Below are 15445 nucleotides of genomic sequence, written 5' to 3' on the forward strand. Positions count from 1 at the left end.
GACATCTATATGTCGAGTTTCGGGTCTGACGCTTCAATGAATTGATTTAACAAATACTTAACTAGACTGGAGGCGCGGTGGCTGAGTGGTTAAGCACTTGGCTTCTCAGCCTAGGGTCCTGGGTGAAGACTGGGGTTTTGAATTTCGGGATTTGTAGGGCGCCCCCGAGGCCACTCAACTCTAAAAGGTAACTGATTCTATTTGACAAACGTGAAGGCTGTGGGCTGTTGGTCGTTGCGCTGGCTACATGACACCCTGGTCGTTAACCGTTGGCCAAAGAAACACATGACCATAAAATCATCTGCCCTGTAGACCGCAAGATCTGAAAGGGGAAATTTTTTTTTAGTTTAATAACTAAACTAGTTGCTTTTGTGAAATGGGAGATAATCCTATACTCTTATCTTGTATGTATGTATGTTTATCTATATCTATCTCTCTCTCTCTCTCTCTCTCTCTATATATATATATATATATATATATATATCTATATCTATATATCTATATATCTATATATCTATATATCTATATATCTATCTATATCTATATCTATATCTATATCTATATCTATATCTATATCTATATATATATATATATATATATATATATATATATATATATATATATATATATATATATATATATATATATATATATATATATATATATATATATATATATATGTATATATATATATAAATACATACATATTTTATTTATTCTTTACTGAGTACAAAAACATGATAAAATTAACTGTAAGAGCCTTACGTGCAACAAAGTCATACAGTATATATCCAGAATTCATTTTCTGAAAAAGTGCACACAGCGTATCCATAATTGCCAAATTGCACATGGATTGTTGACCTCAAGTAATAGAATGACATCCCAATAGGACAAATTTTTGCCCTATTTTTCAGGAGAATTGTATGCGTCTTCTGGAGACTTTAATAATTTCAGGAGATATCCATTAGCTCCTGCAAAATCAGGAGGCCGCAGGAACCCTGTTTTAAGTTATAATGGTTTAATTTACTCCTACAATTAGCGCTGGGCCTATGAAAGTGCCTAAGGCTGGCCCTGCTGCTAGGGGTCAAAATTAAGCCAAATTAAGACCCTAAAAACAAAAAATTTCATCTGGACTTGAACTTAAGACGACTGTCTCAATAGCCAATGCTTTATACATTGGCTATGTAAATGAGTTTCTAATTTTTGAAACAGTGTGTACTGTGTTTTTTTTTTCAAAAGTCTGTCCACGTTAGAAAAAATATATTGAGTAAAAGTGCGACACAGTAATCCATTCATGCTAAAAGCTTATATAGTAGTCAATATGCTGCACGGGATTAAAAATGAAATTCGATTAAACATAACACACTCAAATGGTGTTAGAAGTGAAAAATGTTGAAGTTGAGATATTGTGCTAACGTTTTAGGTCTATCTAGATCTATGTGTAGTTGATGTCTTTCAACGCCTTCAGAACTTTAACTTGAGTGAGTAGGTCAGACAGATTCGTCTCATTTTTGTTACATTTTCAGACTTTTAAGATAGTGATACAAGAAATAACATGTGTTAGTGTGAGTGTGTTTGTGTATGTGTGAGTTGCATCCGGTATAAAATTGACGTAGATAATCATTCCATTTATAAAGTTGACGTAGATAATCATTCCATTTTTTAAAGTTGACGTAGATAATCATTTCATTTATAAAGTTGAAGTAGATAATCATTCCATTTATAAAGTTGACGTAGATATGATGATATGTAAGATAACTTTATTGATCCAATCAAATGGAAATTCAGTTTGACTACTTTTGACAACCTCAGCGTAACTACTGTACAATAACAATATAGATGTACCATATAGATGCACATACGAACAACATTCACACACGAAATACACATACACACTCATAACCAGCGCTTTATAAATAGACTTCTATGTACTTCTCGATGACGGCAGAATGTTAATTTTTTAATGTTGGTCATCCAGGGTCTATTATTACTGAATGTTTTAATTTTCTTCTTTGGTACAATCATGTTTTCACAGAACTGGATGTACGAATTAACAGTTGTGGTAAGTTCATCTGTCTGTGCAGTTGTTTACAAACATGTCCATCTCTGTTTGCTCCAGACAACTTTGTAGCTGTAAAACAGCGTCATTCCATTTTATAAAGTTGACGCAGATAATCGTTACATTTTTTAAATAAGTCAGTTTTGATGATTAACATGTCATCAGTTCATGAGATTTAAAACGGATTTTGAAATGTGTACGGAAGAAGTGCACTACCCTTTTAAAACAAAGAAAATGAAGGAGTTCGTTCTCTAACCAACAAAAACAAAAAGTGTATTTGGTTCAAAACACAGAAAAATTTTCTCTGTATGTTTTATGCTCGATCTAAAAATGAAAGATTCAAGTTTAAAGCTTTTTTAAAGTTTGTGAAAGATTTGTTCTGACTTTCTATAATGCGTTAATTTGTGAACATCATTGTTTGGTTTTGATTAGTTCCAGGCTTGCCTTCAGAAAGGAAGATCATTACATCCTAGTCTGTTAAACTACTGGGGCACCACACAAGATCTTTTGACCGTCTTTCTCCATTTCACTCTGTCTTTTGACTTGCTTGGAATTTCATTCAATGACAGGTGTGTCCATTCTTTTATTTTGTTTTTGTCCATCGCTTTCTCTGTTTGCCTCTTCTTCTTTTTTTCATGGTACTGTTCCCTGAAGGAAGGTCTTTGGGAGCCCTGAGGACCTTGTGACGTGACCATAGAGTTTAAGTTCTGGTCTAGAGCAGGATTTCTGAACGGGCTTAACCTGTAGTCCTTACTTGTTTACCACACCACTCTATTATCTCATCACATGATTACCTTACCACTAATTACGTCATTACATGTCTACTTCACCACTCTATTACGTCATTTCATGTTTACCTCACTGCAGTATTACGTCATTTCACGTTTATCCGACCACTCTAGTGCGTCATTACAGGTTGACCCTACCAAGCTATCACGTCACTGCATGTTTACCTCATCACCCTATAATGTCATTACATGTTAAGTTCAGCACCCAATTTTATCTCACCACCAATTTAATCTTTAAATCATCATTTCTATTAGAAAAAAAGCTTGAGATATGAGATAGTATGTCCAAACTGATGTTGTCTAGACTAGTCAATATCGTTGGAATCTGATGTCATACTTGATTGTGTAATTGTCAAGTTCTATTTATTTATTCTCTTTAGGTGTCTTTCATCGTTACAATGACGAAAAAACCTTTCTGATGGCGAAGATATACCTGACAATGAAAAGATCTTTCTGATAGCGAAGATAAACCTGACAATGAAAAAATCTTTCTGATGGCGAAGATAAACCTGACAATGAAAAGACCTTTCTGATGGCAGTCAAAAGAGTAAAGGCTCTTGCTGTCCTGTTTCTCTTCATTTCACTACAGATTGTAGTGTTTGCTATAACGCTACATTATTACTTGACTAAAACATTCCTGGCTTTACGGGTCATTGATCAAGCTCCAGGTTACACAAATTCTAGTGTAGTCCAGCCAAACAGATTTCTGGGTCACATAAACTCTAAATATCCTGATGTCAGATACACAAGTCCAGTAGCTGAGAACAGTAACCTGGCATTTGACAATGTCACGCAGACCCAGGGCAAAGTCTCCTTGACCTTAGATAAAGTCACACAGTCAACAGGCAAAGTTCCTAGCTCCACTGACTGCTGTATCAAGGCGGATAAGAAGAAACTCTTTCTCGATGTTGAGTTCCCTCCCTTCGTAAACTATGGACAGCCAGACGGTCCAGGTAGGTAATGTTTCTTTACCATTTCATGTCTCTGTTAAATAAGAAAACCCATTATAATAAGAAGAAGACTTCGAGTCCGAAGATTAAAGATGATTGCAGTATTTCAAGCAGACCCAGTTGAGACCTACATATTTTGCCACAGTTGTTGCAGACAAGCAAGACTGTGTCTAATACTACAGAAAAATACTCTTCTTACTTGACCGGAAACATAATAAGACAAAGATACAATATTTGACAAATGATCACATCATATAAGGGGAGGAGGGGAGAAGGGCAATTGGCGACTGACACAGTGGGCATTAAAAAATGTCCAATAATTAAATAAGTTAATTTCTTAAGCATGCACCGATACAAATGGTATGAAGTCTCAAACGAATCAGCTGTAGTACTCCAACAACTCTTTCCCCTCCCACAAAGTTACGTGTTCAGCTATTTGCATATTACACATATCTAATATTCGTCTGCCTCCGACTTATTCTTGCCTTCGTTAAGTTTATTGTGCTTTGGAACAATATTGGAACAATTATTGGTCTATACCATTATGAATATTTGTGTAATAAAGTTTCAGTATTTGAAGATATTAAAAATAACTTTTGTTCGTACACAGGTGAAGGTGGCAATGCTACAACCTGGCCGGCCAACAGCCTAACGAAAGAGGACATTGTCCTGAAGGACAAAGATTATACAACTCATTTTTTTGACGAGTGGACAAGCCGAAAAATTGCAGTACACAGGTCACTCCCTGATGACCGAAGACCTGAGTAAGTTTGGTTACACAGTCATTAGCAAGTCCAAAAAAAAACAAACAAAAAAAATGCAGTAGGCGTATTATTTTATAAATACTGAACATGAATACAAATTGAACAAATTTCGTTTTGAACAAAAATGAACATAACTTTTCTGGACAATATATAAGCGACCTTTGACTTCAATGTAGAGTGTAGATGTATGTAGAAGCACTGGTAAAAACAATTTAAACAACGTACAAATCACAACAAAAAAATTACCCACGTCCTAGTTTCTCAATCTTGGACCTTATAACTCTTTCTTCATCTTTAACTGACTCTCCTAAGCCGTTCACCACTATGTATAAGCATAACTCTATCTTCATCTTTAACTGACTCTCCTAAGCCGTTCACCACTATTTATAAGCATAACTCTATCTTCATCTTTAACTGACTCTCCTAAGCCGTTCACCACTATGTATAAGCAAAACTCTATCTTCATCTTTAACTGACTCTCCTAAGCCGTTCACCACTATTTATAAGCATAACTCTATCTTCATCTTTAACTGACTCTCTTAGGCCGTTCACCACTATTTATAAGCTAATTGTCCTACTTGTTACTTCAGAATCTCTTCAGCCAATCAGAACATGTGAATATTTTCCAAGATGGCTGCCAGGGCTGCGCGCTGGGCTGTCGTTCAGTCGTTTCGTTAGTCCAGGATTTTTACACCTCGCTGCTATCCTCATCAACCCGAGGGAGGTTTGGGTTTGAATGTAGATTTTCTTCAACTCTGAAGAAATATCCGAAACATGTCAAACATTTTTCAAACATTTTTAAACAGATTATAATGTGCTTCAGTTGTTATTTGAAATTTAAATCCTTGAGCGTTGTTTTACCTCTAGGTGTAGAATTAAGTACTCAAACTTACCAGCAGCCTCGGTCATCGTTGTGTTTCATAATGAAGCTTGGACAACGTTATTACGTAGTATCCACAGCGTCCTTGACCGGACACCTATCTACTTACTGCAAGAGATTGTATTATTGGACGATTTCTCGGACATGGGTAAATATATTTGTAACAATAGATAGTCACATTTTTTACATAGGCTAATAGACCTCCTAATTATTTAGGATCTGCTAGATATTAAATTAATATTTTCATTGTAGGCCCTACTTGTATATAAAACATCCTAACAGAATTGATATATGGCTCCTTCAGACTTGTAAGACAATGTATATGGCTCCTTCTGTCTTGGAAGACAATGTATATGGCTCCTTCTGTCTTGTAAGACAATGTATATGGCTCCTTCTGTCTTGTAAGACAATGTATATGGCTCCTTCTGTCTTGGAAGACAATGTATATGGCTCCTTCTGTCTTGGAAGACAATGTATATGGCTCCTTCTGTCCTTGAAGACAATGTATATGGCTCCTTCTGTCTTGGAAGACAATGTATATGGCTCCTTCTGTCTCGGAAGACAATGTATATGGCTCCTTCTGTCTTGGAAGACAATGTATACGGCTCCTTCTGTCTTGGAAGACAATGTATATGGCTCCTTCTGTCTTGGAAGACAATGTATATGGCTCCTTCTGTCTCGGAAGACAATGTATGCGCCCCGATGAGTCACTGGTTTTTGGTTTCGTCTTGAGACTGGGCAGAATCTTGAGTGACTGATCAAGCCGATGCTGAAGCGGCAGAGCGGCACAGTTTGTGCATGTATCTGCATATGTTTTAAGGCTAGCTGATAGGGCAGCTTTCTTTTTCTTTCTCTTGTATAACAGCATTCATTTGTCTTTATAAAACTGTAAAACACTATTAGTTTTAAGATGTTATTATAGTAGTGCTATTGTCGAAAACGGCCTTTTCAAAATGTGTTGATTTAATACTTCGGCCCAACGTATTACATTTCATATCAGATCACTTGAAGGAACCCCTGGAAGCATATATTCAGTCTCTGGAAAAAGTCCAGCTTTATAGATCAACCAAACGTCTTGGTTTAATCAGGGCCCGTAATACAGCATTTGACTATGCTAAAGGAGAAGTGGTTATCTTCCTTGATTCACACATTGAATGTTTTCCAGGTGAGATTTTTTAATTAATTATAACTTGCTACAGAAGTAGGCCTGAAAGTTCGAATCTGTTAAATTCCGATTACTTAGACTATGTGTGTACTTTTTGATCGAGTTTTAAAAAATTAGAAACATTGGTTAGCGTTAGGTTTTGGCTTTGCACATTGAAAGTAAGGAGAAGAGAAAAAAAAGAACATTCGCAGCTGAATGGAATAGAAAACCATTTTGAATTAGAGTCACAGAATAACATTATGTAGAGACACTTCAAGAAAGAAGACTCAAGAGTAAAATAGCTATACTACATTAAACACTGAACCATAATAGTAAAAATTCAAATACACAACTTAACATGCAAAATATTTTTTTTTAATTATTGTTTTTTTTTTGTTTGTTGTTTGGTTCTAAATAACTGCCAAATCTCTTAATACTACAAAATTTAACCCCTTTTTTATATAGAAAAAAAAATAATTACGACTAATTGATTATGAGGCAAAGTGGCACATAAAGTGCTTGGATTCAGTGCAAAGGGGTCCCGGGTTCGTATCCTGGTGAAGACTGTAAGTTCGGGATCTTTAGGGCGCCTCTGAGTCCACCCAGCTCTAATGAATACCTGAATTTAGTTGGGGAAAAAGAAAAAGTGGTTGGTCCTCGGGCTGGCCACATGTCACCCTTGTTTACCGTGGGTCACAAAAACAGATAACCTTTATATCACCTGACTATAGATCACAAGGTCTGAAAGGGAATATTTTTTTTTACTAATTAATTAACTAATTGTTGTTTTTTTTAAATTGATTTTGGCAGAGTTTAAGGAATGTGTTGCTTGTATCAAATATGTAAAGCAGAATGGAAGGAGTATGTCTGTATGTATGCCCCGCATAGAAATCAAAACTCTTTGACCAATCGTGGTATATAGGTTCCTTAATCATGGCGCAGACCGTAGTATATTTATATTTATTACAAAACCAGAGGAGGCGCGGTGGCTGAGCGGTAAAGCGCTTGGTTTGCAAACCAAGGATCCCAGGTTCGAATCCTGATGAAGACTAGGATTTTTAATTCCGAGGATCTTTGGGCGCCCCTGAATCCACCCAGCTCTAATGGGTACCTGACATTAGTTTGGGGAAAAGTAAAGGCAGTTGGTCGTTGTGCTGGCCACATGACACCCTAGTTAACCGTAGATCACATAAACAAATGACCTTTACATCATCTGCCCTATAGACCACAAGGTCTAAAAGGGGAACTTTACTTTACTTTACTACAAAACGAAACGTTTTAACAAATCGAGAAAACTTGTGTTCACAGTATTTTATATTAGATGTTAAGGGAACATCCGCCATGTTTGACAGATTTAAATCATTAAATATTTAATAACACCTAAACTGGGGCTAGTTAGTCATAAAAAAATCAACGCATTAGCAGAGTTTAATTCACTAATTAACATGAATGACTAGATTAACACGTAGTCATCTTCTTTTTTTGAAGCAACGTCTGTATTATATAAGATAAGATACGATATGTGCAGGACGTAACTAGAGGGCACGTCGGTAATTTGTAAAGAGATAAAAAGAAGATAAGGTTTGATTGAACTTGGGACTCAATAGGATAAGCTAAAACTGTACTACTGTTGGGTACCTGGGAGTTAAGGGACTTGCGGGAAGTGACGAGTGTGTAAACAAGAAGAAAGAAGTCATCTAGTGGAGCTGGTTATCTGTAGATAATGTTCGCCTTGTAAATATGTTATGTCTGAATGCTTCACAATTAAAAGGCACTTATGCTTAAAGGGACGTATTTCTTCACAAATATAGGCTAAACATTTACCAAAATATCCCCCTTCTTCCCTCCTACTTTTACAACTGGTCCAGTCAAGATCATAGCGTATTGAGAAAGCTAAAAGCTAAACAAAACAATTGGTAAAAATATTTCTAATCGCACAGATCTATGTCTAGAGTTGCATTGTAAACTATACAGGCGTATGATTACATAGCTAATTGATACAATTACACTTAATATAAGCTTTGGTTTTAGAAAAATATTTTTAAAAATGTTTTTTCTTGTTTACATTTAAACATTCTATTAATGAAATAGGTGATACTATCACATTTTGGAGATAGAGGAAAGAATTCGCTTATTAGAAACATTTAGAGTCAAATAAAGTCATTAGTATATATAAAAAACAACACACAACATCAACCTAGACATGCTTATTATCACCAGGTCTCCAACTATGCCAGGCGGACTCTATGCTGTGTCCAGAGACTGGTTCTCAAAGCTAGGTAAATATGACCCCGAGATGGACCTGTGGGGAGGAGAAAATATTGAAATCTCTTTTAAAGTAAGTAGGACTAAAGTCATGGCACGTATTTAACCTCGTCAACTTTCTTGTAGAAATCAAAGTAAGGTAATGCTAATTGACTTTGATAAAAGTTCTTTCATTTGTTTCTTTTTTTTTTTTCATCTGCAATTTTGATGAAAAAATGTAGGCCAAATTCTAAACAAAGCTTCTAAATCTGGGCAACTTGTAGACTAGTTATCAACAGACTAGATCAATGCAGTGAAAAGACCAGTTTGAGATTGTCATAAATAATGCTAATTATCATAGAAGGCTTTGCTAATGAAAAACAAAATTGGCTTTAAGAAAATATTAATAAAATGTGGCCTTTAAAAAAGTCTGCAGTGTACAATTATTTGAAATTTAAAAGCCTGAATTAGGGGCATTTGAAAATGAGTCTACGTGAATGGGGTTATTTTTTTTGTTTGGTAAAAAAAGGAAAGAAATGCTAATCAAAGGTAAAATGTCTGTTTCAGGCTTGGATGTGTGGGGGCTCACTTTTGTTGTCTCTTTGCTCGCATGTTGGACACGTTTACCGCTTTGCTAACCCCACACTGCACGGGGCTAGGTTGACTTTGAAAAACTCGGTCCGAGTGGCAGAAGTCTGGATGGACCAATACAAACATTTCTTTTATGAGAAGCTTGGCTACAACATTGTAAGTTCTCGTATCTAATAAGAGTCTGTTTTTTTGAAAGTTGTTTCTATTGGATGTGATGATAGCTGTATAAGATGCATAAAATAGTTTATAGCATGTTGTTATTACTATGGTGGCGACGTGGGTAATCAGCGGACATAGATAACACTTGCCAGCGCTAGTCGAGCGGTTAACTGTGATGAGTAACGACAGGCGAGGTTTCAGGAAACTACTGTGGTCTGAACACTACGCATGCAACTCATGCGTGGCAGGGTCATGTGACCATCCAGACAAAATTGGCGATGTTCGATCGTATTCGAGAAGGCCCTCGGGGTCCCTCTATTAAGAGCGATGATGTCAGCGTCAAGACCAGGGGTTCTCAACCTGTGGGACGCGACCCCTTTAGGGGTCAATTGACGATTTGCCAGGGGTCGCCTAAGACCATCGAAAAAATGAATTGTTTTTTGTCCATTCTTCTATTGCTGTGTGTGTATGCGGAAAGGGGGGGGGTCGCGGCAGAGTGGGGGGTTGTAAAAAGGGGTCACCGAGACTAAAAGGTTGAGAACCGCTGGTCTAGACGATTCATGATTCAGTGTTCGGTACAGTGAGTTTAATGTGAAGTCGGTTCGGAACAGTACAATCCAGCACAAGGCAGTACGAGTCTAGGACCAGACGGAGAGACCAGTAGAGTTTGGTACAGCAGTAAAGTTGATACGGAAGTACGGTCATCTACGGGAAAGCATTCGTGCAGTTAGTAAATCGAGTCGCCCATTGTACAGTATTGGCTGTTGATATATATATATATATATAAGTTAATAGATAATTACGTTAGTTGGAGACCGAGTTGTCGTTCTTTGAGTTGTTGTTTGGTTGTGTTGTCCAGACAGCCTGATAGAGAGTCGGTACAAGATGTAGTAAGAATTAAAGACATATTTCATCTTTTATTATTTGTTTAAAAATTATAGAATCATGTCAAACAATTATAAATATTTTCGATTCCATTTAGTCCTAGGCGAGGTAGTCGAATGGTAAACCCTGCGACTTCCTAATCAAGGTGTCTCGAATTCAAATTACTAGATGTATTTGGAAAGCTTCAGACTCCTCTGAGACCCCCAGCGTTAACTGGTACTATTGTTTATCGTTGTGCTGGATACACAATCACGCTCCTGAACCTTAGGCCGCAGAAATTTGAAATTATCTGACTTGCTTAGTTTTTCATTCATTTATCAAGTTTAGTAACTGATTGTTAATATTTATTGATATTTTTTTGTTAAAGTTTTGTTCCGCATTTTTTACAGCCAGAGTATGGTGACGTCAGGTCACGTGTTCGGTTACGCCAATCTTTAAAGTGCTCTAATTTCTCTACGTATTTAGAAAAAGTTGATGCCAGAATTAAGGAAAAAATGGATGTGAATGGAGTATACTTTGGGCAGGTATGTGTCTAGCAATCACAACAATAATCGAACACAAAGAGTATGCTTTTATTCAATCTTTTTACAAAGCGGATATAAACTAACTCTGTTTGTCTGTCAGTCTGGTAAAAAGTGTGTACACGTTATTTCTTCCATGCCCATGCTCAGATCTAATTGAAACTTTGCACAATTATTCCTTGGCGTAGACTATTCTTGAATCAATACAAAACATTAACCAATAAGTAAATTAATTACTAGTAATTAATATTATTTTGTTTGATACCAACAAGGTAGATTAATCCTTCAGTATTCACAGATATGGCTAAATTAGTAGAGTCTAGTCCCCTTAAAAAATTGTTGACGCTATTTCTCCCACACGCATTCTCCGATCAAGTTGATACTTTAAACAATTACTCATTCATTGTACCTAGCAAAACGTTGAATAAATAAAAATTACCAATTATTCAATTAATTTTTGGTAAGCAATTATTTCGTTTGATATTGAATAAGGGAAATAACTTCTAAATTATTGATAGATAAAGTTGTGAGAAGTTCTTCCTCTTAGACAAGCTTTGTCTTTTAAAAAGGATTGTCTCTGCCCCAATAACGTATCTGTATATAATCACAGTGTGAACATTTATGTAGCTTTAATGTTGGATCAAAACTTAAGACGCTACAATCTGTGAATGTGTAGCTTCATGGACATTTATATGCGTGTGTGAGTGTGATTGTCTTACGTAATATTGATAGCTTACAATGTATAATCAAAATGGTCGTATGGTATACGCTCTGGACTATCGTCTTGATCGTCCCGGGTTCGAGCCCTGGCCGCCGTCCTGCTGGAGGTTTGGGCTTTAAACTATTATAGCTCGCCCATCGTGGTTCGTTAATGACCACTTTTTGTCATCCATGGGGCTGAAGGCTAGGTTTGGGCTAGGATGTAATAATCTTCCATTCTGAAGGAACATCCCAGGCATGTAAACCAAACAAACAAACAGCTGTTATAGCTTTAAAAAAGGTTTGTTCCATCTCTTTGTACTGTCAGATAACAAGTATCTCCACCACTCTGTGTCTACACCGCAATGAGCATAAGGGGAATCTTCAGCGTTGTTCTATAGACAATATCGATCAGGTAAGTGTCTCAGATTCGAGGCCCTGATGCTTGTCATCAGACAGGTATTCTGTTAAGATTCTAGTTCAATCCAATGCTCTTTATTTTATGGTATCCTTCAGAATTAACTCTTTCTCTCCGTAATTATTTACCACGTTGTGGTGGAATCAACGCTAGTATCGTCAGCTAGGAGAGAAAGAGTTAAGTAATATAATTTCATTTGAAATCCATTTCTAACTTGAGTCATACCTTTGCATGGTGGGGGGTGGCCATATGCAAAAGTTACTTAATAACACTTTTAAAAAAATACAATGTAGGCCTAATTGTAAATTCTCTAATTGGTCTAATTAAAAATTAACTGCATATTTATTTAGCCTAAAATAATTGAATAATTAACGAAATGATCTTGATGAAATTTTATTCAAATATGTCTCACCCACCACCAGTTTATTCGAAATCTCAGCTAGATAGTAGAATAAAAAATTCTAAAACTAGGGCAACCATCTGTCTCTCCTTTTATTGTCTTGCCTATAATTGTATTTAGCAAGTCCTAGGGACTCGCAAATGGACTAGAGTTATAGAGTTATCTTGTTGTATAATTATTGAAATGTACAGATTGTATGTGTCTATATGATGTGGATAAAATACTAATTGTTTCAGATGTGGCAGTATCGAACGGATCAGAGAATCGGTTCCCGAGAACATATATTGGGTGTGGAGATTAAAGGGAGAGATCGAGACCTGATTTTTTACGCCGACTACTACGTCATCGATGAAGTCTTGTGGGTGTACGATGACGTAAGTAATTGATTGAATGATTGGAAGATCGGACGAATTCATGGCTTTTGGGAGTTGTGTAGTTTGATATGCTTCTGGAGTTCCTTCATACTTGAAGATTATTAAATCCCAAACCTCCTGCAGGACTGTGGGGGATGGTAGCGGTGAGGGCTCGAGCACCGGACCACCGAGACGACCGTCTAGGGAGCATACCACACGACCAAAGAGCCAACCAAAACATAAACATATTTTTGCTAAACATTTGTTCTGCAACAGCAATTTAAAAAAGACATTCAAATAATTAAAAGCTATAATATTTCATGAAAATAAACATTATATTAATTTTAAAAAATAAGATCGATTGCAACTGTTTGCAAATGAATACTTTCCCGTGAATCACGTTTGTAAAATGTTTTCCATGTTTCGGATGTTCCTTCAAAGTTGAAGATAATTTACTTCCTAGTCCAAACCTCCCGCAGGACGACGGGGGATGGGAGCGGGCAGGGTTTGAACCCGGGACCATTGATAAGTCCGAACGACGGTAGGCCCACATCGCGCAAACCACACCACCAGGCAGCCATAATATCAATATAGCTCGAATGACACCACGTGACGTGACGTGTGGGTGAACTATTTTTGTCTATAATTAACCCCGAGCCTAACCTTTACATTTAAAAAAATAACCCATATCTACTACAAGTGCTAAGTAGTTTAAATGTAAATAAATCCGTTTACAATTATTTAACCTTTTTGGCTCAGTACGCGAATAGCATCTCTTACGAGGGTGGTTTTGATTTTAGTTTTGGCCCTCAGTCTGGCTATATTTAGAAGTTTGCCATCAAATCTGGAATGAAGATAGAATGCCTTCGGTGGATAGGTCTATTTGTAGCTGTTATGACTGACTGTCAATTGACTTGGCAAAAAATTTTAACATTGATTACAGTATAGTAATGTCAGACTAGTGATTGGCATGACAAAAGCGTATGACATTAATAAAGTAAAATAATGACTTTGCTTAACATTAATTAATTAATTTTCCGTGTTTTGTAGCATCAAAGGTTGCTGAATAAAAAAACTGGGACGTGCCTTCAAGCTAACGGGACAAGTATGAGTGTCCAGTTTAAGCAGTGTTCAGATGACGCGGTGGATCAACAATGGAAGATGATGACAAGGAAAGAGTACCAAGAGAGCATGAAAGCAAAGGGAGTTAACATAGATTGGAGTGTTTGAGACAAAATTCTATCGTGTTGTCTTCTCTTTGGACTTGTCATTCTATAAGTCCAATGCTATTTGTACATTGTAGACTATTTTGAAACGTACTGCAATAGAGATCGATAAATCTTTAAAGAGACACTGGTCACACGAGTTTCTATTTTGGTAAGTCACACATACGCACACACCCAAACACAAAGACATCTTACTACATAAAAAGGATAATACATGGGGAAACATACATTTCTTGTGGGTTCGAAATAGCCCAGTAGTAAAGCGCTTTGCTTTCAACCGAAGTTCCTGGGTTTGAATACTGGCAAAGACAGGGATTTTTAACTTGGGATCCCTAGGGCGCATCCGAGTCAACCCAGCTGTAATGAGTACCTGGCATTAGTTGGGAAAAAGAAAAGTTGCGCTGGCCACATGACACCACTGAAACAGATGACCTATACATCATTTGCTCTATAGAGCTCCAATTGCTCTTATTTAATTTTTAGATCTAGATCTAGTAAATTAACATAAAAAATAAGAGTACTCTCGTCTCATAATTATTATTTTGCAATTTTTAGATAAATAATCTTCTTTATCAAAAGACTGAATGCAACACTAAATTGTGATTTTTTTTTTGTGTGTCTTTGATAATCAATTACTAGATCTAGATCTAAAAAATAAAATTATTTGTTACATAGGTTAGGGTGAAAAAAAACAACTTTACTTCTTTGAACTACTTTACAAAACAACGCCTTGATCCAACTTTCTACATAATTTTCACGATCGATCAGTCGCGGACAAGAATTTATTTCCGATTTCCAGTCTAGTAGTATATATAAGTCATCCCTTAGAAGTGTCAGTTAAATGTTATACCTTAGAAATGGTATCCCTTAGAAGTGTCAGTTAAATGTTATACCTTAGAAATGGTATCCCTTAGAAGTGTCAGTTAAATGTTATACCTTAGAAATGGTATCCCTTAGAAGTGTCAGTTAAATGTTATACCTTAGAAATGGTATCCCTTAGAAGTGTCAGTTAAATGTTATACCTTAGAAATGGTATCCCTTAGAAGTGTCAGTTAAATGTTATACCTTAGAAATGGTATCCCTTAGAAGTGTCAGTTAAATGTTATACCTTAGAAATGGTATCCCTTAGAAGTGTCAGTTAAATGTTATACCTTAGAAATGGTATCCCTTAGAAGTGTCAGTTAAATGTTATACCTTAGAAATGGTATCCCTTAGAAGTGTCAGTTAAATGTTATACCTTAGAAATGGTATCCCTTAGAAGTGTCAGTTAAATGTTATACCTTAGAAATGGTATCCCTTAGAAGTGTCAGTTAAATGTTATACCTTAGAAATGGTATCCCTTAGAAGTGTCAGTTAAATGTTAT

General features: G+C 36.3%; 2 protein-coding genes across 2 annotated transcripts in view; both read left to right on the forward strand.

The window, feature by feature from the left end:
- The first annotated feature begins 3252 nt into the window (after positions 1–3252).
- LOC106067837 (polypeptide N-acetylgalactosaminyltransferase 1-like) overlaps positions 3253–15445 on the forward strand; it is a 37824-nt gene continuing 25631 nt past the window's right edge. Inside the window, exons 1-3 of the mRNA XM_056023025.1 lie at positions 3253–3800; positions 4408–4561; positions 5429–5589. Coding sequence (XP_055879000.1) covers positions 3380–3800; positions 4408–4561; positions 5429–5589 — 736 coding nt within the window. The 5' untranslated portion in view covers positions 3253–3379. The remainder of the gene's footprint in view (positions 3801–4407; positions 4562–5428; positions 5590–15445) is intronic.
- LOC106059866 (polypeptide N-acetylgalactosaminyltransferase 5-like) lies at positions 8812–14389 on the forward strand. Its single transcript, XM_056023026.1, has 6 exons — positions 8812–8923; positions 9397–9576; positions 10854–10988; positions 12013–12099; positions 12739–12876; positions 13906–14389. Exons 1-6 carry the CDS (start codon positions 8816–8818, stop codon positions 14083–14085), a joined length of 828 nt encoding a protein of 275 aa, XP_055879001.1. The 5' UTR covers positions 8812–8815; the 3' UTR covers positions 14086–14389.

The sequence above is a fragment of the Biomphalaria glabrata genome, chromosome 3 (assembly GCF_947242115.1).
Source record: "Biomphalaria glabrata chromosome 3, xgBioGlab47.1, whole genome shotgun sequence".
Taxonomy (NCBI): domain Eukaryota; kingdom Metazoa; phylum Mollusca; class Gastropoda; family Planorbidae; genus Biomphalaria; species Biomphalaria glabrata.

Excerpts from the sequence above, each read along its gene's own strand:
- LOC106059866 (XM_056023026.1), top strand. The coding sequence starts at position 8,816 with ATGCCAGGCGGACTCTATGCTGTGTCCAGAGACTGGTTCTCAAAGCTA. Across the intron at positions 12,100-12,738 it reads CTATAGACAATATCGATCAG|ATGTGGCAGTATCGAACGGA; the intron begins GTAAGTGTCTCA and ends TAATTGTTTCAG. Across the intron at positions 12,877-13,905 it reads TCTTGTGGGTGTACGATGAC|CATCAAAGGTTGCTGAATAA; the intron begins GTAAGTAATTGA and ends CGTGTTTTGTAG.